At 38.6% G+C, this 22,561-nt stretch overlaps 1 protein-coding gene across 3 annotated transcripts in view; it reads right to left on the bottom strand.

Moving 5' to 3' along the window:
• Positions 1–22,561, bottom strand: part of DENND5B (DENN domain containing 5B) — a 209,215-nt gene that overhangs the window by 59,552 nt on the left and 127,102 nt on the right. For 2 of the 3 annotated variants that reach the window (XM_065886567.1, XM_065886568.1), the window contains 3 exons: positions 10,741–10,928; positions 3,993–4,529; positions 1,086–1,317 (listed from right to left, as the gene is read on the bottom strand). In XM_065886567.1, the coding sequence (XP_065742639.1) occupies positions 1,086–1,317; positions 3,993–4,529; positions 10,741–10,928 (957 nt within the window). Of the gene's footprint in view, positions 1–1,085; positions 1,318–3,884; positions 4,530–10,740; positions 10,929–22,561 lie in introns of those variants that run through there. The other variant, XM_065886569.1, reaches the window with a different exon arrangement.

The raw sequence follows: 22,561 nt of genomic DNA, 5'->3' as shown, positions 1-22,561 counted from the left end.
TTAAAATAAAGTGAGAAAGGCAAGCAACAGAGGCAGAGCAAAGAAAATCCACATTTGCTGCCCCTTTTTGCTCCAGAAAAAAAAAATTGCTCTCAAATAACTTCTACACGAAGGGGAAGAAATAAAAGGAAGGGGCACTCAAGTGATAGATATCACTTTATTTGGCAAAGAAAGAGTTAGGAACCAGGTATAAATGTATAAAGTTGTGTGGAGTGGTACATTTTACATGTTCATTTATTGAATGAACAGCTAATGTGGTAGTGAGACTCCAGGGGTTAGAATCAGTCAAACTCTGGTCCAAATCAGGGCTCTACCAACCACAAGCTATGCAATCACAGCAAGTTACTTAACCTCTCAGTTTTCTCAACTGTAAGATGACGACAGCAATAAAACAGACAATAAAATGTGTCTATACCCCCTCATTATTAAGATCAAATGTCAAAATGCATGTAAAACAGCTGGTATTATGTCCCTCACATAGTATGTACTCAGTAAACACTATTAATATGATTATTTATTTAACGGACTATATCACACTGCCAGACAAGATTGGCCAAGACTCATAATTCTCTGAGAGGAAAAACTAATGTCAGGATTAGGAACCTCTAATTTGAATACAAGAATCTAGAGATTTAATTTCAGTAAATGAAGCTATCTTAATTAATGGCACCGCTAAAGTAAATATACTGCTTTAGTTATGTAAATTAGGCAGCAACTCAAATTTACTATTTCAAATTAATACTTATCTTTCCTTGGATGAAGACAGAATAGGTAAAAAGCAAAAAGGCAAAATAAGCAGCAAGACAGAAATTAACAGTTTCACAGCAACCTTATAGTTGTATTCCATTCAATTTGTTATTGTTTTTCATCTTCTGAGGGAAGAGGAATGTCAAGCAGGAACAGGACAGACATTAGCTCACAAAACAGAAGGAAACAAAACGATAGAAAGCATCTCTTGATACAGTACAAGGGTTAACCAAGAAGTCTAAAATTGAAAATTAATTCTGTAGTTTATAAGGACAACGATGTGTAAAAAGATATGATCATGGATTTTAAGTTAATTTTAAAAGGCATAACAAATGTACCTGCTTCTTTTAAAGTGCTGCATTTCTGATATATAGATGTCCTCAAGGTGGGTGCCCTTACATTATACAGTCTTATCTTCTCAATCCGAGAGTCAAAGACTCGAAGCAAAGGATCTTTCTCTTCCCACTGAGACATAATTTTATTATCAATAAAGGTGGCAAACATCTGTGTTTCAATGAAGCGTGAAAGAAATGGCAGATAAGGTTCAGGCTGGTCAGACAGAAAGGAAGCCTGTAATGAGATAATCAGGCAATTATTAGTGCAAAGAGACCATCTCAATACTACATGATAAATCCAAAAATTATCTGTTGCTAAGATCATTCCTTTTCACAATCTTATAACACACAAAACTGATGCTTGAAATTTAAAAATCCTTAAAACTCCACTTTCTCTTCCTATCTTCTAAAGTCATAGAATTTAGGTCACTTAGTTCTTCAGCACTGATCCCACCTTTCAAAATTGATTTACGTTCTGGTCCTCATGACCATTATGCAGAAAAAAGGACATCATTAATGAAAGATGGTGGATCAGTTGCTACATGATCATCAATCATTCTCTTCACTTACCATTAAATTTGACCCCTTTCCCCAGTGAGCTGTAATTTCTTCTGCTCTCTATTCCTAGCCTGTGCCAAATACCTCCAAGTCATAAGGCATCGAGGTGATTAACTGATACAATAATAAGATATACATAAGCAATAACCTTAAAAAATCCAACAACGTGGAATTTGTGCTTATGGGTAAAATCTTTGGTTCAGGGGGATGTTTTCCTAGGCCCCCCCCAGTTAAAAACTGATGGAGGAGTATGAGTTAAAGATCAAACTCCATCCAGACCTGTGCTGAAAGAATAGTTTAGGCCTTAACAACTAAAAAAAGCACTGCCTGAAAAACCATCCAAAGCAAGCCAAGCCTTTGGAAAACATGTACAACCAGCCACATGTTCCTGTTACCAGCCTTTCTGCTTGCATGGAATGGTTCAGTAAATTGTAATCAGTTTCTAATTCAAAGGGTTCATTTTTTTCCTTTGGCTCTTCAGGTCCATGTATGTAGAGGAATTCTAGCCACAATTTGACACTAGCTAAAATTCGGAAGTGGATTACTATTTCAGCTGTGGGGTTACTTTTGCTTTTCATTCTTTTGATTAGGTCCAATGTGGCAAAAGCCAGAAGGGGAAAGGTGGAAGGATAAGTTCTGACCTAAGGTTACTCTCCTTAATACTCACTAGCTTCCTCCTAGCATATTTATTTAGGAAATAAATTCTGAAATTTAGGATAGCTTTGAAAAACTTCCTTACAGAAATCCACTTATTCAATTTAAGTGCCTCCATAGTTCAGATGTAGTTACACAAATCCAAATAACCAAAGAAAGGTTCACAGTCATCTCCAGAAATAGTTCACCTCTTCAAAAGATATTTTACAGATAAATATCAATTTTACTTTTCACAGAGCAAACAGCCTTTTTTCCTAAATGGACCAAATGTCTGGCTTTTGATATTCAGATCCTTGTGGGCTACATCACTTAAGGCAGCAAAGACTTGGCTTGCAGGACTACTGTGTGATAGTCCTGTAAATTTTCCTAGTGAAAATGAGATGATTACAAGCCTTCTGGAATCCAACATGAAACTTTCATTTCTCTAGGGGTTATATAAAAAGAATTCCATTTATAGTTTGAAGCTACATAAAGATTAAGAAGGAAGAAAGTACCAGTGCTCGATTTAGATAAGAATTTGAATTGCTCCAAGGATAAATCATGAGTATACACAGATTAGTTCCAAGCTGGCTAGGAAAAAATGTGGAAAAATGGTTAAGCTTAATGAGAATGGAAACTAAGAGCAAGAATACATTTGGAGAGGTGAAAGCCTCTTAATTTATTAAAGAAGTTTTCTCAAACATAAAGTGCATCAGAAATTAACTGTTAAATGTGGTTTATATAACTCATCTAAAAAAATCTGATGAAATCAGAAAATAATCTTTTATACCACCCACCTTTACAAAATTTTTTATTAATTCTTATTTGTCAGATGCTCCAAGGTTGTAGATTAGCCTCTTAGAACATATTAGCCCCTTTGAGAGGTCTTTCATGATACAAGGGTACTATTTAGCAAAAAGCCATAATTCATTCTAATGGCAATATCATGCCTTGGCAATCACAGAGGCAAGGGACTGAACTATACCCTAGTGACCTGAAAGAGTTAATGCACACCCCTAAGTGCTTTTGTCTGGAAGAAAAAAAAAAATTGGTGGATATGTCCAGAAAAACCGGCAGAAGAATACTCTATAGTAAACCTTAGAAAGAAGCTTCAATTTCAGCAGGACAATCAAAAGTTAGTGTCGTTTTCTGTCTTCCCTTTCCAAAATCTTAGGAACAGAGGGTTAAAGTCATAAAAACTCATTTTTCTCATAAAACCTCCCTTTTTCTCTCTTTTGATCCTAAGATGAGATAAAAATTTACCTTCTGAAAGTAAACTGTTACCTTTACATGGGCAAGTCGTGACTTCATTGCAGGATGAAGACAAAATGTAAGAATAAGGATTTATTAGAAAAGGAATAGGCCTCATTTAACTAGACTTGATCCTAAAATATGAGTAAATAAAATGCGTACAAGGTGAGACAGTATGAACAGATTTGAAAAACACGGAATTTAAGTTTCATTTCAAACATCTTTAAAGTATAGAAAAGTTAAAAATAAGGTTAAAGGCAATTAAATACATAATTCAATGAGCAGCTTAATGAGCTAGTTGATTTATACTTTCCAGTGAAATTATTTTATATAGTATAAAATACTGGTAAAAAAGAGTTCTTAAAGGGAAAGGAGAGGCAGAAAAATCTGTATTTTAAAAAAGTTAACAAAATCAGTAATGTATAGCCCACTAAAAACCATGAAAAGGGAAACTCTGCTTCTTTTTACTTTGTCAAAGTTCTGCATCTGTTCCCGGTTGGTCAGCCAAGATTCCATGTCCTGGGCAGTCTGAATCACAAACGCTTCATAATCTGCAAACATCTGTGTAAAGCGGTTAGCAAAGACCTCTCGGAGCTGTACGTTGAGCTGGTAGTCCCTTAGTTCTGCCTCTTCACACTGCAGTTTTAAATCTTTTTCTTTTTCACTCAAAGAGGCAGAGAGGTCCATTTTTTCCATGGTCACACCAGTCCGCTTGGCTAGAGCCTGGAGGCGGGCTATGGTTTCGTTGCCCTTCAGTAACTCATACATGCTAATGTTATTAGCAGAGATGTTGCCATTCTTCTTGTCATTGACCAAGTCTTTCAGAACCAGATTCTTTAGCTTCGTGGCACTCTCACTACAACGTAGGCTGCCCTCAGGAGGGATCCCAAATTGAAGAAGAATTTCAGAGAGTTCCTGGATAAAATCTACTTTATTGGGGAACTGTGGAAATTCTTCAGGCAACTCAATAAAATGGTTGTCAATATCCACAAAACACAAATTAGCCTGAAAGAGGAAAAAGAAATACAAAGGTTTTTAAATTGGAGATTGGGATTGACATATACACACTATTATACATAAAAGATAACTAATAACAAACTGCTGTATAGCACAGGGAACTCTATTTGGTGCTCTGTAATGACCTATATGGAAATGGAATCTAGAGGAGACTGGATATATGTATATGTATGGCTGATTCACTTTGCTGTACAGCAGAAACTAACACAACATTGTAAGTCGACTATACTTCAATTAAAAGATTAATTTAAAAAACTTTTACTTAATAAAATGATAAAGTATCAATTAAAAAATACAAAGGTTTTATAGTAATTTTATGTTCTAAAATATTCTTGCCAACTATTATAAACAAAACCAACTATTATAAAGAAAAGGTTGCACTGTCTTTTATGTTAACCTTCTCAGAGTTAAGAATATTTTATTCTTTAAAAATAAATCTCTGTTGCCAGCATTTTTCCCTATGTGAGGGAATATATAAGTATATATTTAATACATATGAATCATTTCCCCTGGGTCTCATCAGTTTATTATAATCTGGATATAACTCTGTAATGCATGGCATCGAACAGACTTTCCTTAGACAGGTAAAAGCACACAGACTCATAGTACCTTACAAATTAGGCACTGGGGAAAATAAAATGCTTACTAAGCTTGAACTTTCTATGCCATTCCACTGCTCTAACACCATTTATAATGTAGAATTAGCAATAACTGCTAAAATTTAGCAGCTGTAGTACCCCAAAATGGAATGAAACTGGCAAAGAGCAATCCAGTCCACAGAAAACCCACAAATTTTCACTTTATCTAAATTAGCTTCAACCTCTTACATGGCAAAACCATTTCAGAAGCCACTGGACGAAGAGCAGGAGGCAGAGAGCAGTGGAGGCAAGTGCCTAGAGAAAGGTAAGTGACCAACTCTTGGGTAACTCAGACTTGACTTGAACATTTTTGAGTTGAGGAAAAGAGGAGACAGAAATAAGAGGAAATGTTTTTTGAGTTTGCTTACACTTTGGATTTTGAATTAAAAGACTTTTAAATATCTTTCAGATATAGAAAATTCAAGGGGCTAAGTACCTGCCTAAAATTTGCATTGTCCCTCAGGTACTTGATGACAGTATATACAAAAACAGTATTTTACCTTTACTGTCCATACCCTCTTGATCAGAACAAGGTTGTCAGAGTAAAGGAAAACTAAGCTCCTAAACTGGGGAGGAGGAGGGGGGCAAGGTAGCCCATCACATAAAACTGATCCTGACTGGATTAGTAGCTGGACACAAGGCATGGGGTGAAGTCAATAAACACAATAGGAAGCCTCACCTCATGCTTCCCCATCTCCCCGCCCCTCAACAATGCCCCCAGGTCAGCAAGGAGAGAATTCATACTGTCTTCTGATCCTGAATGCCAAGGTAAGATGAAAAGAGGAGAGCAAACAATTAGGCTTCTGTTATTCTCTCCTTTTTTTTTTTTGAATGTCAAATTTAAAATAATAATTAATTAGTTTTTGGCCGCATTGGGTCTTCATTGCGGCGCCCAGGCTTTCTCTAGTTGCGGTGAGTGGGGGGGCTACTCTTCATTGCAGTGTGCGGGCTTCTCACTGTGGTGGCTTCTCTTGTTGTGGAGCACGGGCTCTAGGCGTGTGGGCTTCAGTAGTTGTGGCTTACGGGCTCTAGAGCACAGGCTCAGTAGTTGTGGTGCATGGGTTCTGTAGTTGTGGCATACGGGGGCTTAGTTGCCCTGCAGCATGTGGGATCTTCCTGGACTAGGGCTTGAACCTGTGTCCCCTGCAATGGCAGGCAGATTCCTAACCACTGCGCCACCAGGGAAGTCCCTGTTATTTCTGTTTGATCCTTGTTCTTCATATTAGATACTGATAAGCAAGAAGTATAGCAAAATTCCAAATTAAGATTGATAAAAACTCAAGATTTTCCACCATCCAAAAATGAATCAACAGTGATTCTTCAAGCCTAAAATAACCTTTGAATCCAACCCTTTAATTCTGCAGATGAAGAAGCTGAGGCCCAAGAAGGTAGGTGACTTCCTGACACCTGTTCCAGGTACGCACCCTCAAACAGCCTGGTAGCTTAAGGGATTTTTTTTCTTCTACATTATGCCTCATCTCCAATGTCAATAGTTTTCTCTAAATAAAGTAAAAGCTGAAGTCACATCTTACTGAAGACAGTAGTGCTATTACAGCTTTATTTAAATCCACATCTTTATATATGTTTCTAGTCTCTAGAAAGTAGGATATACTGTAAGGCTTAAAGGGAGAAACTAGGTCACCATAATTCAAATGGATGATTCAATGTCTTTAAAAACAGAAGAAAAAATTCACTAACTTGCTAATCTAAGTGTTAACCAGCAACCTCTCACCACTTACATTTTGTACTGTATCCTTCATTAATGCCTTCCTGCTATCCTTTTCTATACCTCTCCTTCCCCTGTGAAAAGAGAAAAATGATACATTTGGGGAAATTTTAAAGCTTGTTATGCTCATGTAATCACTGCTGAGCCAAAAATGTGCGGCAAGGTGGATGTTCCAGCACCACAGCTACAGGCCTGTCTTCATGTTCCCGCAAGTCTCTCTCACCCTCCTATGCTGACTTACAGGAGCCTGAATTGGGGCTTTGATTATTACAAAGTAGAAATAGGGAATGTAAACTTGTGTTATAAAAATTTATTGAAGAAAAACCAAAAAGCCCTTTTTTTTTTTTTTTTTTCGGTACGCGGGCCTCTCACTGTTGTGGCCTCTCCCATTGCGGGGCACAGGCTCCGGACGCGCAGGCTCAGTGGCCATGGCTCACGGGCCCAGCCGCTCCGCAGCATGTGGGATCTTCCCGGACCGGGGCACGAACCTGTGTCCCCTGCATCGGCAGGCGGACTCTCAACCACTGTGCCACCAGGGAAGCCCCCAAAAGCCCTTTTTCTAAAACAGATAAGAACTCCATAAAATAGAGTATTCTAAGTCAGTTTCTCACTTTTAATACCATTAAATTAAAAACAAAATTTAAGAACTCAAGAATAACAAATATACTCAACATCTCAATCTTATGATGTTTTAGAACTATTTCTTTTTTAAAAAATATTTAATTATTTATTTGGCTGCACCGGGTCTTAGTTGCGGCCCGCGGAATCCTCGTTGCCTCGTGCGGGAATTTCGTTGTGACATGCAGGCGCTTTTAGTTGTGGCATGCATGTGGGATCTAGTTCCCCCACCAGGGATTGAACCCAGGCTCCCTGCATTGGGAGCACGGAGTCTTAACCACTGGACCAAAAGGGAAGTCCCTAGAACTAAATATTTCTCTATTTTTACTGATTAACACTGCCCAGAAGCCTTCATATGTAATTACTTCCAATTAAAAACAACAAACATTCCCTCAAAAGTAGGCAACAAAGACTTGAAGCTTAATGATCTCTTCTGCCATGAAGGCTTCCCATGTTCCTATCCTAAAGGCATCTTGGTTTCCTCTGTATATATTCTTAGTTCTTTCATTCCTCTTATTCGTTTTTTTTTAGCCTGTGTTATTGATATTTGTAAATGTCTTACTTTGGAAATCAGAAATCACCTCTTAAAGGTGACATTTTTCTCTATATGTCTCCCAGTATATTGTACACTAGTAGTGTATGATACAACTGTTTGATGAATGAATGAATAAGGCTTAAGGACATTGTCATTTTGTGGAACCTTAAAAATATAGGCAAGAGGAAGAAGTATCCAGGGATGTGAGTCCAGGACAGCCCTCTTCATGTTTGGTAAGAGTCCTGGTTTCTCAATAGCTGAAGTTAAGTTGGTATAAGGGTAAGCCAGAGGGGCACATTTAACATTTTCATAAAATTTTAGGGCAAGATATGACAAAAAGAAAGTAGCAAAGTAATGCTGCTTCAGTTTTTCCCTAGATTTTTTTGTCTACCGTTCACTGTAAAGATGAGCAAGAATGGTAGAAAATGAGGTACAGTCTATGCAACTAATCCCCAGTGCCACATCCTTCCACCATCACTCTCCCCCGCTCCCCCGACCAAAACAATATAACAAATCGCTACCTGTGCCTGTCATTTTGGAATCATGGGGCAAGCGAGTGGGTAGTTAATTATAAGTCTATGTAGTTACATTAGTTAGTTAACAACTAAAATCATGTCTTCTTAAAATAATCATTTTGTAAACTTATTTTCACAACTATTCTAAGAAGCCCTCTCACTATTTTTAGCTATTAGTATATTTTACAGTTTTCAAGGCAAGGGAGGGTATTACTAGTCACTTTTTTAAAAAGACTATTTTTATACCCACTTCCTCCTCCAAATTCTGTGGAGTAGATTCTTTCATCTCATTGTAAAATGAAACCAGAGCAAAGTGATATGCTATTAGCCTTTTCTTATAAAACAGTAATGCATTAATGAATACTTTCTATACAGAAGCAGTGTTATTTTCACAGCTGATTCAGGTTATTTCTTATTATTCTACTCTATGAATACATGAGTATGTATATTTATTAAATAGTGTTGGTTTAGTGAATGAAAAATTAGAAAATCACAGACATTATTGTAACAGCTTTCAGAATTTTTAAGTTTGTTTATTTTTAGAGTCAGAGTATACACACAGGCATAGAGACAGAAAGATTTCCTGACAAATACATCAAGGTGGCATTTAAAATTTCTCAACAATTATTACTCATGCAAAAATGGAAAGATAATATTTATGTCTAAAAATATACCATTTAATTAACATGCAAAGAGACCAAATACTCAACAAGAAGCTAAAACATGTCACTGTTTAAGTCTTTAAAACAAAATGCATGGGCTTCCCTGGTGGCGCAGTGGTTGAGAGTCTGCCTGCCGATGCAGGGGACGCGGGTTCGTGCCCCGGTCCGGGAGGATCCCACGTGCCGCGGAGTGGCTGGGCCCATGGGCCATGGCCGCTGAGCCTGCGCTCCGAGCGGGAGAGGCCACAGCAGTGAGAGGCCCGCGTACCGCAAAAAAAAAAAAAAAAAAAAGAAAACAAAATGCATTTGGCTAGTCTATTTCTTTTTCCTTAAAAATTTAAAGGACTTACTTCTTTGAATCAACAAGATACTTAGATTAATTTAATAAAAGAGAAAATGAGAGTTCAGGTATTAGAAAAAAGAGGTATAAGAGAGAGGGAGAAGCAGAGAATGTGCACAAGCTCAAAAAAGAGCAGAACAGTTTGCATGTGTATTTTATATGATCTGAATCAAGCTATTTTCCCCTGAACAAAAATGTTAATTTTGGTAGGGAAACATTCATTAGAATAAAGTAAGCAGCGGATGATTACAGAAATCATTACTGGGTATAACGTCTGTGGCTTAGTATGTTATTTTAAATTCATTTATTAAAATGGGTAATAACAAAAAAGAGTGAAGCACAGCATGAAAGATTTTATTAAGAAAGGTGCTAATTAAATAGCGAATAATATAATGTAATTAACCATTTTATGTTTTTTAATAGGCCATGGCACTCTCATCAATATTTCAATTCAAAGTCTTTACATTTCAATTCTGAGTACCATTAACAACAGCTAAAAATTAGATTCAAAATGCTTTCAAGAATTCCTGTTTATTTTCTTCTGAAACAACATTTGAAAATATAGCACACAGAAAGCACAGTAATCTTAAGGTAGACTAAAAGCTAAGGGTTAGAATTTTTATCTCAACCAGACAGCTAAGCTAACATTTAGAAAAAGCTGAAAACTGGCCTTACGTCTGAAAACAGACTACTAAAGTATTTAATATTTCCATGATCCCTAGCTTGCTGAAAGATGTTACTTTTCATGTGGTAGAGGTCAAGAATCAAATTCACCTCAATTAATACAATAATTTAAAGGATGTTAAAATTGGGCTGTACCACTTAAAAACAAAATTTATAACAGGAATAGGGAAAAAGAAATAAAATGTTATTAAAATAATAAAGCTCCTAGATAATACTACTACTGCTCCATCTTCACAAATTTACAGCTGTGAAAATTTGCCACTGTCCTGTTTTGATCCATGTTTAATTAATGACTATGTCATATAATAATCATCAGGAATCAGGATCTGCATTCTATGGCTGAGCCTCTGCCCTAGACCTACTTGGAAGATGCAGAATAGCCAGAGACTCAGTTCAGACAAAGACAGTGCTATCTAACAAAAGTGGGCTTGACCTAAATCAACAAACAGCAAGTGCTTCATCGTTCACTGTAAGTTTTTACCTCTTGAGGAAGTTCTAGCTTAGAACGGTCAGTTCCTTCTTTTGACTGAAGGCCCATCAGATAAGGGACAGGAGCATCAAGAAAATGTAGCAGAGAAGCAGGGAGGATGGGCACATAAACATGCTGCCACTGAAATGGGAACAGAAGTGTGGTGATGCCTTCCGCCACAGTCATCAGGCGTTGATAATCTGTACAGAACAGCAACAACAAAAATGGAGGGGAAGATTACAAGTCAAAACATAATCACTGCATTAAGCTTGAAGATATGAATTTCCAGAAAAAATTCGTGTGCTAATAAATAAGTAAAATGTTTCTTCATGACCATGCAGAAAAGAGGTCAGCTCTATTCCACCATAATTAAAGAGTTAAATGGTTTCACTGAATGGTTTTAAGGGGGTATGAGTAGGTGGGAAACATCATTAAGCTTTTTGCTTCTGAAAACACTGGTATGTGTATTGACATTCCCTCAAAATGCACAGCAAATAAGAACTAATAAAATTGCTCTTGGCACTTCTGCCACTGAAAATGTGTAAGAATATTGCTACTGATCACTTTTTATATGCATGTATATCTACGCAATCCTCAATTCAGAGGCTCTGTTTTTCTTGTATAAATGATCATGGCTATAGCCTATAGTTATCCTTGTTATATTTATTTTAGCCTTCATTTTGTGGGTACAAGAAGTCAACAGATATATGCATTCATAGTCACACTTCCTACATTAACCTCCAACTCAAATCTAGGGACAAAGTGAAAGCTACCAGAAAATTAGAGGTTGGTTTTTTTGTTGTGTTTTGTTTACATGAACTAATTTATCAAAACTAAAAACTGTCCACAGTATTAAAGTGCCTTCTCACCCCACCCCCAGTTTTATTGAAATATAATTGACATATAACATTTGGTGTACAACATGATGATTTGATATATATATAAACAGCAAAATAAATTACCACAATAAGTTTAGTTAACATTCATCAACTCACATAGCTACAAATAAAGTGCCCTCTAAAACCACTCTGCCATGGATGCTATACATACATATGTCTATATCCCTATTTAAACCTTCAGAGGTAGATGTGTTTCAGAATTCAGATTTTTTCTTTTTTAATTTAGAAAGGTAATATTGTGCATACCACACATACTTGAAATATCCAGGGCAGCATCCTATAATCAAAAACATTAATGTTTCTGAAACAAACTATATGAGTGTCCCAGTATACTCAAAGAACTTAAATAGGGTCACTTTGGTTCAGATCTGATTTTGCCAATAAATGAGTTTCCAAAAAAAGTTTGGTTTTCAGAATGGATACTGTGGAATTGTAATAATTCTCTCACAGAATTTATTGTGCACAAATACAGTAAAATCTGCGGGAGTAAGACTCTGGGGAAGTCTTTTTAAAAAGGTTAAGGGAAATGATCCAATGCTACTTGGTTCATATCAAACTCAAAGAACACCAAACCACGCAAAAGCAGGATGTTTTCCATTAAAATTTTTTCTTGTGTTGTTTTATAATCTGTACATGACTATCTTTAATAGTTTACAATGGGATTTTAGTCATGAATCATCAGCTATCCATAGCCTATATGTATTTAAATTTTTCCTTATTTGATTCATTATAAAATTTTAGGTGAAAACCTGTTTACAGGAATACTTCTAAAAAACAAATAGCAGGGCTTCCCTGGTGGCGCAGTGGTTGGGAGTCCGCCTGCCGATGCAGGGGACACAGGTCCGTGCCCTGGTCTGGGAAGATCCCACGTGCCGCGGAGCGGCTGGGCCCGTGAGCCATGGCCGCTGAGCCTGCGCGTCCAGAGCCTGTGCTCCGCAGCGGCGGAGGCCACAACAGTGAGAGGCCCGCGTACCACAAAAAAACCCCCCAAATACCAGGCAGCTTGAGGGAAGAGGGTGTTTGGTATTTTGTGGGTTGCACAGTGACCTTGCTTGGAGTGGATGGTCCCGTGAGACCGTTTATGCTCTACAGAGCAACATGGCTCAGCTATGAGCATCCGATCAGTCTACAGTGACAGGGAGGCTGAGCTGAGAGCTAGATCAGTTCCTGGGTGTCAGGGGCTTTTTAATTTCTTTCTCAATTAAAAGCCAGACACAGGTGAAAGGTTCAGGGTTTTAAACAGTCAGATCCTGTGCCAGTTATCTATTGATCTATTTACTGAGCTCCAAATCACTCCATAGGTGGTCTATGAAAATGGACTGGACCGTAAGCATGTTCTCTTTTATAGTGAACACACCGGAAAACTTTGCCAGAGAGGACAGTGGAGAGACACTGCAGGAGGAAGCGCTTCTCCTCCCTGGTTTTGGAGTGTAGTGGGCAAGGTGCAGTGTTTTGTGTGTTCTTGCTCCTTCTGCATGGCTGATCACTGGTGTGGATATGTGAGGACATCTGGTGTCCCACTTCCCCGGCCACAAGCCCAGAGTGGGCAGCCTCAGTGACTGGGCCCTCCTAATGCAGATACGGCACACTCATATCTCACACAGCCACCTGGCGCCCTGACAACTTATGTGTGCCTGCTCACCAGCCACAGCTCACTTGGACCTGGGAGGTTTGTCTTGTCTTCTGCTTGCCTGGTGACTGAGGATCAGCTCTGGCCCAGGCAACCCACTGACCTCCACCATCCAATGAGCTGCCACCACACTTTCTTCAGTGAGATATGAACCTCAGCCTTGGGAAGTGGGTCCCCTTCCAAGTTTGTCCTTCCTAGGGTACCCTTTAGAGTTTTCTTCATGTCTTTATAGTTTCCTATTATAGTTTAACAATTCTTCTTATTACATTCCTCTATTTAAATTACTGTGTGGTTTAATCTGTCTCGTGATTGGACCTATCCTGAAAGGCAGAGGGTTTTAAGCCGTCATATCAAATCCCTAGCAGCTTGGCTACTTTATTTGCTGTTGATGGAAAATGTTCAATCTCAAAGGAAACACAGATTCTTTAAGGAATGGAAACCAGCATCTTGGGCTATTTTCTTGCTTTGATTATGGTAAACTTTCACTTGGGAAGTGAAAATAAATTATATGTTTTCCCCTCTTCTAATAGACATGAAAGACTGATACACATGGTTTATTTTTCCTTCACCACAATTCCACCAACTTGTGGGTGTTCTATGTCTATTCTTTTTTCCAGTTCTGCTTTCTCAAGATTGGTTTAAATGCCATACACATTTTAATAATGCAGTTATTTATCAGCAACAAGGCAATTCTTTTTAACTGAATCAAGAAATAAAAGGTAGTTTTCTTCTTTAAGCATGTTTTTAAAAATTTAAATAATTTGGAAAATTATTTTTTCTTTGATACTCAAAGTGAGAAATGTGTAATAAGTTTCCACATTTAAGACATGCCTCAGCATGGCGTATGAGGCTCTTCATAACTTAGCCCTTTCCTGCCTCATTTCTTACCACCACATATACAGTCAAATTAGCTGCTTAAAATTCATTTACTGAACATGAAATATTTTCACAGGCCCCTGTGCCTCTGTACACCCCTTCCCTCTGCCCAGAATGTCTCTTCCCCTTGCAGTACCTGGCTAAGTTCCACTTTTTCCTTAGGTAATGGTTCCTTTGGAAAGCATTCCCTGAATACTTCTTATCGTCACGAGAGTCCCTTCCACATGCTTCCACAGTACCCCACCTCTATTTCCATCACACTAATTATTCCTCTCACTAAAACTATTAAAATTCAATTATAATTATCTGTTCATATATCTCTCCACTCTTCCCTGCTAACCTTCACCTGCTGGAGAGCAATGACTATATTTTTAATCTCAGAATTTCTAGCACTTGGTACGGGACCTACTACATAGTGAGTGATCAATGAATGTGTACTAAGAAATTAATATGGTAACAACTAGGACATGTAAAATGAAATAAAACTATTGGACATTATGCTTGCCTATGTTATACAATAAAACATACTGCCAAAAATTTGCCTAGCAGTGGCACAGGCAAAGACTCTGAGATGGCCTGGCCTCCACTGTCTCATCCCCGGGTCTCGGCCCCTGTCCACCAGCATCACTGTGGAGAATAAGGTCAGCCCTGTGGGGACAGTCCAGCGGCCTGGGGCTGGAGCTAAGGTTGGGGGCACAGGACCCATGTTGCAGGCTGAGGAGATGGCTGAGTGACACAGAGCAGGTCCAGCGCTGGCTGGTGGTGCAACGCCCCATGAAAAGGCCATGGTTATCGGGGTTTACATACTGTGAAGCACTGCCAGTGGAGGTGTGAGGATGGTGGTGTACAGCACACCTCTGGTGAACATCCTGATGCAGCTGAAAGATTATACATTTACTAACCCAAGGCAGTGACTGGTTACTAACTGAGCCAGGCTGGCTTTGAGGGCTTGGACCCATGCATAATTCAGCTTATCTTCCTAGTTCACAAAGGTATCACAAAAGGCAGAATACAAATTCAAATGAACATAAAAAAAAATCACCCTCGATGATGGCTGAAAAGTGAGCTACATTGTGCTTTAATCAGATTGACAAAGATTAAAAAGAAAATCACAGCAAAGGTGTGGAGAAAAGGGTATTCTCATACATTGCCTTATAAAGGCAGCATAAATTGCTAGAGCTTTGTACTTGGAAATATCTATCAAAAGCTTAAAAAATATACAGATCATCTGACCCAGCAATTCTAGTAATTTATCACATAAATATACAAAAACATATGTACATGGACGCTATGTATAAAGTGTCATTTATAACAATAAACTATTTATAATACCCTAAGTGACTAACAAAAGGGTTAGATTTATGGCCAGTTATATAATGAAATATACTGAAGCTATTAAAAGTATATCTATATTATCAACACAGAAAACCAAAGTGTGTTTGGCAGCAGCAGGAAGCAGCTAAGTACTAAAAACCTGCTGAAACTCCACTGCTGGGTATATGCCCAAAAGAATTGAAAGCAGAGTGCTGAAGATATATTTGTACATCTGTGTTTATAGTACCATTATTCGCAGTAGCCAAAAGGTGGAAACTATCCAGGCATCCATCAATGGATGAATGGATTAAAAAAATGTGGTATATACATACAATGGAAAGTTATTCAGCCTTAAAAAGGGAGGAAATCCTGACATATGCTACAACATAGATGAACCTTAAGGACATTATGTTAAGTGAAATAAGCCAGTCAAAGAAAGACAAATATTGTATAATTCCACTTACATGAGGTATCTAAAGTAGTCAATTCATACAAACAAATGAAGAATGGTGATTGTCAGGAAGGGGCTAAGAGGAGTGCAAAATGCAGAGTTATTGTTTAATGGGTATAGAGTTTCAGCTTTGCAAGATGAAAAAAGCTCTGGAGATTGGTTGCACAACAATGTGAATATACTTAATGCTACTGAACTTTTCACTAAGCAATAGTTAAGATGGTAAATTTATGGGGTTTTTTTCTTATCACAATTTTTAAAACTTGCTGAATATAATCTATATGGAAATAATCTGTGGGAAGTAGAATACCCCCAAAATGGATCTATGAGAATAAACAATTTGAATCTGACTTGAAAAGGATTTATTTGATATGAGATGACTTTTTAAAAAAGTATACATATGTTTCAAAGTCAAACAGGCTTGCAAAATAGGCAATGAACTATGAGAATTGTTTTCTAAATTAAAAGGTCTTGTTTAATTCATAATTTTAAATAAAATATCGCTTCCTATAAATATATATATCTATACATTCATAAAAATAGAATTTTCTAACACTCATGAGGATATGTGAAAAGTAGTATCTTATTGCTTCAATGAAGGTTAAAACAAAAATAAAGTATTTATGCATATACTATGTACTTAAATTATTTAATGTAGGTTAAATATAATTGGTAATTGTTGGTAAAAGAGAAAAAAGATCTGGATTCTTTTCCTATTTTACATTACTAATAGTTACATTAATATGCCTAGCAGTTGTTACATTCTGTAATAACTGTCACAATCAATCTGTTCATTTTAATTTTAGTTCAGTGATCTTTTTTAAACATTTCTATTTACGGCAATGTTGTAGACTAGGACTCCAAAACTAGTCTACAAATGGTAAATAAAATAGCTATATAACACCCAATACATGACTATGAATTTGCCAAAAAAAATAAGGGAAGTTGGGGCTTCCCTGGTGGCACAGCGGTTAAGAATCTGCCTGCCAATGCAGGGGACACGGGTTCAAGCCCTGGTCTGGGAAGATCCCACATGCCGTGTAGCAACTAAGCCTGTGCGCCATAACTACTGAGCCTGCGTTCTAGAGCCTGCGAGCCACAACTACTGAATCCCGCATGCCTAGAGCCTGTGCTCCACAGTAAGAGAAGCCACCACAATGAGAAGCCCGTGCACCGCAACGAAGAGTAGCCCCCGCTCGCCGCAACTACAGAAAGCCCGTGCGCAGCAATGAAGACCCAATGCAGTTAAAAATAAATAAATAAAATAAATAAATTAAATAAAAATAAGGGAAGTCATTGGAGGCTGAGAACAAAATGTGAGCAAGAGTCCAGTGTGGTAAAACGCAAACGTCTGGCTGTCTTTGGAGTGCTTACTGATCTAAGGTGGTCTAGAGCTTCGGTTTTACTTCTGTGCATGTTGAGGGACAAAGTCCAAGAAGGGCTGGAATTAAGATGGTAGATCCTCTTGCAAAAAGCTAGACCTAAAAGGGCAAAAACCTGTAGAAAGGAAAAAACACAGCCAAAATCTGTATTGCCAAGGAAAGTAGTCTGTCCTGGCCCTGGCCGAGGCCCAGGGAGGAAGGGGGAAAAAAGCCTCCCTGTGAATTCCTACCTACCGGCTAGTTTTCAAGGATGTTTGGGGGCTCTCATGTTATCTGTATGGCCCAAAGAAAGACTAAGAGTGAGAATTTTAACTTAAAGTAAACCTGTGTTGCCAGTGAATTCAGGTGCCTGGTGAAAGAAAATACAAACCCTTCCTGGAGGAATAAACCCTCAATCCTCAACTCATGAGATACTGAATTTATCTGAGAAGGAATATAAAATGTGTATGTTTAATATGTTTAAGGAAATTAAAGGAAGAATTAGGAGTAAGACTATTTATAGGACCACTGAAATTAAAATGTCAAAGGAAGGGTTAACTATGGATTAAACATGGATAAAAAGAGAATTTATAAGGTGGGAGATAAATCAACCAGAATACAGCACAGAGACAAAGAGACAGAAAAAAAGGTTGAGAGATATGGAAGACTGAGCAAGACAGAGTAACATGTTTAATTAAAGTTCAGGAGGATAAAAAAGAAAAAAGACAAATGCAAGTAAAATTTAGAAAGATGGTTAAGAATTTTCCAACACGTGAAAAATATTAACCCTAGAATTCAGGAAACACAATGAATCACAAGCAGGACAAATAAAGAAACCCTCATTTAGATAAATCACGGTCAAAATACAGGACACCAAAGACAAACAGAAAATCATATATATAGCCAGAATGAAAATAGATTTCTGGCCAAGGAATGACAATTAGAATGATTGTGATAAATGACTTCTCAATGGCTACAATGGAAACCAAAAGACAGTAGAATATAACGTGCAAAGAGGGAGAGGAAAAACAAATTTTCAACACAGAATTTAATATCTAATGAAACCATTTTTCAAAAACAAGGACAAATTTAAAACACTGTCAGCTGAACGAAATCTAATAGAGAATGCCACCTCATTTAAGGAACTTGTAAGGATACACTTTAGGAATAAGGAGACTAATCCCAGAAGAAATACCTAAGATACAAAATCGAATGTGAATCTTTTTAAAATGGCAATTATGAGTAATTTTAAGCAAAATCAAGTACACAAAATATAAGTAATTTGAGGAATTATCAAAATTTTGAACAACTATAAGCCATGATGGGGGTGATAGGAGTCAAAGCATTTTTAGAGTATCTGTATTTTAAAGATTCTGATTAACATAACACTGAGTGTTCATGTTAAAATCTCAAGGTTTGCCATTAATAAAGAGAAACAGAGCATATAACACCTACAATAATTAAATTAAAAAAAACTGCAATGAGAAAAAACGTTTCAGTTATTTCAAAAGAAGGCAAAAAAGAAAAAAAAAAGAGGGAGAAAGGCAAATGGTCAAAATAAATGAAAATTTAAAAATTCTTAGAACTGAATAATGAAAATACCAGATACTAAGACTTGTGGGATGCAACTAACGTAACACTCAAATACTTAAGATGCTAATACTGGGGTGGGATGGGTCCAAAGGAAGTAAAAAACAAAACCAGAAATTAATAAAACAGAAAACAAAGATAAAAAAGAGAGTACAAACAAAGGTAAAAGTTAGTTCTTTAAAAAGACTAACATAGTGGGGGACCTTCAAGATGGAGGAGGAATAAGACGCGGAGATCACCTTCCTCTCCACAAATACATCAGAAATACATCTACACGTGGAACAACTCCTACAGAACACCTACTGAACGCTGGCGGAAGACCTCAGACCTCCCAAAAGGCAAGAAACTCCCCACATACCTGGGTAGGGCAAAAGAAAAAACAGAGACAAAAGAATAGGGACGGAACCTGCACCAGTGGGAGGGAGCTGTGAAGGAGGAAAGGTTTCCACACACTAGGAAGCCCCTTCGCAAGATGGGGGTGGGGTGGGCAGTTGGGGGGAAGCTTCGGAACCACAGAAGAGAGCGCAGCAACAGGGTGCAGAGGGCAAAGCAGAGAGATTGCCGCACAGAGGATTGGTGCCGACCAGCACTCACCAGCCTGAGACACTTGAAATTAAAATGGACCACTGAAATTAAAATGTCAAAGGAAGGGTTAACTATGGATTAAACATGGATAGGTGGGCGTTGGGGGCTGAGGCTCGGGCTTTGGAGGTCAGATCGCAGGGAGAGGACTGGGGTTGGCTGCATGAACACAGCCTGAAGGGGGCTACTGCACCACAGCTAGCCAGGAGGGAGTCAGGGAAAAAGTCTTGACCTGCTGAAGAGGCAAGAGACCATTGTTTCGGGGTGTACTAGGAAAGGGGATTCCTTCCCTGTGTGCCCATAGAAGGCAGAGAACTGCCTAAGCAAGCTCCAGAGAAGGGTGCAAGCTGCAGCTATCAGTTCAGACCCAAAGACGGGCATGAAATGCTAATGCTGCTGCCGCTGCCACCAAGAATCCTGTGTGCAAGGACAGGTCACTACCCACAACCCCTCCCAACCCCCGCCCTGGAGCCTGTGCAGCACGCCACTGTCAGGGTCCCGAGATTTAGGGACAACTTGCCCAGGAGAATACACAGAGTGCCTCAGGCTGTTGCAATGTCATGCCAGCCTCTGCCACCATAGGCCACCCCGCATTCCAATTATGACTACCATACCTCTCCCTCTCCCCGGCCTGAGATGGCAAGAGAGCCCTAATCAGCTGCTGCTTTAACCCCCTCCAGTCTGGGTGGGGAACAGACGCCTGAGGGTGACCTACATGCAGAGGCAGGGCCAAAACCAAAGCTGAGCCTCAGGAGCCATGCAAATAAAGAAGAGAAAGGGAAATTTCTCCGTGCAGCCTCAGAAGCAGCGGATGAAATCCCCACAATCAACTTGAAGAACCCTGCATCTGTGGAATACCTGAATAGACAACAAATGTTCCCAAAATTGAGGCGGTAGATTTTGGGAGCAACTGTAGACTTGGGGTTTGCTGTCTGTGACTGATTTGTTTCTGATTTTTATGTTTATCTTAGTTTAGTTTTTAGTGCTTGTTATCATTGGTGGATTTCTTTATTGATTTGGTCGCTCTCTTCTTCTTTTATTTAAATTTTTTTTATTTTATTATTTTTTCTTCTTTTAATTTTTCTTTTTTCTTTTCTTCCTTTTCTTCTGAGCCGTGTGCTGACAGGGTCTTGGTGCTCCGGCTGGGTGTCGGACATGAGCCTCCGAGGTGGGAGAGCCAAGTTCAGGACATTGGACCACCACAGACCTCGTGGCCCCACGTATTATCAATCGGCGAGCTCTCCCAGAGATCTCTGGCTCAACACTAAGACCCAGCTCAACCCAATGACCAGTGCTGGACGCCCCATGCCAAACAACTAGCAAGACAGGAACACAACCCCACCCATTAGCAGAGAGGCTGCCTAAAATCATACTAAGTTCACAGACACCCCAAAACATACCACTGGATGCAGCCCTGCCCATCAGAAAGATAAGATCCAGTCCCACCCACCAGAACACAGGCACCAGTCTCCTCCACCAGGAAGCCTACACAAGCCACTGAACCAACCTCACCCACTGGGGGCAGACAAGAAAAACAATGGGAACTAAGAACACACAGCCTGCAAAAAGGAGACCCCAAACACAGTAAGTTAAACAAAATGAGAAGATAGAGAAATATGCAGAGATGAAGGAGAAAGGTAAAAACCCACCAGACCAAACAAATGAAGAGGAAATAGGCAGTCTACCTGAAAAAGAATTCAGAGTAATGATAGTAAAGATGATCCAAAATCTTGGAAATAGAATGGAGAAAATACAAGAAACATTTAACAAGGACCTAGAAGAACTAAAGAGCAAACAAACAATGATGACAACACAATAAATGAAATTAAAAGTTCTCTAGAAGGAATCAATAGCAGAATAACTGAGGCAGAAGAACAGATAAGTGACCTGGAAGATAAAATAGTGGAAATAACTGTCACAGAGCAGAATAAAGAAAAAGGAATGAAAAGGCTTGAGGACAGTCTCAGAGACTTCTGGGACAACATTAAACACACCAACATTCGAATTATAGGGGTCCTAGAAGAAGAAGAGAAAAAAAAAAGGGTGTGACAAAATATTTGAAGAGAATATAGTTGAAAACTTGCCTAACATGGGAAGGAAATTGTAAGTCAAATCCAGGAAGTGCAGAGAGTCCCATACAGGATAAATCCAAGGAGAAACACGTCAAGACACATATTAATGAAACTATCAAAAATTAAATACAAAGAAAAAATATTAAAAGCAGCAAGGGAAAAGCAACAAATAACATACAAGGGAACCCTCATAAGATTAACAGCTGATCTTTCAGCAGAAACTCTGCAAGCCAGAAGGCAGTGGTAGGATACATTTAAAGTGATGAAAGGGAAAAACCTACAACCAAGATTACTCTACCCAGCAAGGATCTCATTCAGATTCAAGGGAAAATTAAAACCTTTACAGACAAGCAAGAGTTAAGAGAATTCAGCACCACCAAACCAGCTTTACAACAAATGCTAAAGGAACTTCTCTAGGCAGGAAACACAAGAGAAGGAAAAGACCTACAAAAACAAACCCAAAACAATTAAGAAAATGGTAATAGGAACATACATATCGACAATTACCTTAAATGTAAATGGATTAAATGCTCCAACCAAAAGACAAAGACTGGCTGAACGGATACAAAAACAAAACCCATATATATGCTCTCTACAAGAGACCCACTTCAGACCTAGGGACACATACAGACTAAAAGTGAGCGGATGGAAAAAGATATTCCATGCAAATGGAAATCAAAAGAAAAGCTGGAGTAGCAATTCTCATATCAGACAAAATAGACTTTATTTTTTATTTTCTTATTTTTAAAATTTATTTATAATTTATTTACTTTTGGTTTCATTGGGTCTTTGTTGCTGCTGCACATGGGCTTTCTTTAGTTGCCGCGAGTGGGGGCTTCTCACTGTTGAGGCAGACGAGCTTCTCTTTGAGGTGGCCTCTACTGTTGTGGAGCATGGGCTCTAGGCGCGTGGGCTTCAGTAGTTGTGGCACACAGGCTCAGCAGTTGTGGCTCACAGGCTCTAGATCACCGGCTCAGGAGTTGTAGGCGCACTGGCTTAGTTGCTCTGCGGCATGTGGGATCTTCCCGGACCAGGGCTTGAACCCGTATCCCCTGCAC

This window comes from Phocoena phocoena, chromosome 11, assembly GCF_963924675.1.
Source record: "Phocoena phocoena chromosome 11, mPhoPho1.1, whole genome shotgun sequence".
Taxonomy (NCBI): Eukaryota; Metazoa; Chordata; class Mammalia; order Artiodactyla; family Phocoenidae; genus Phocoena; species Phocoena phocoena.
The sequence above is the reverse complement of the archived record's forward strand: the minus strand, read 5'-3'. Positions and strand labels throughout refer to the sequence as shown.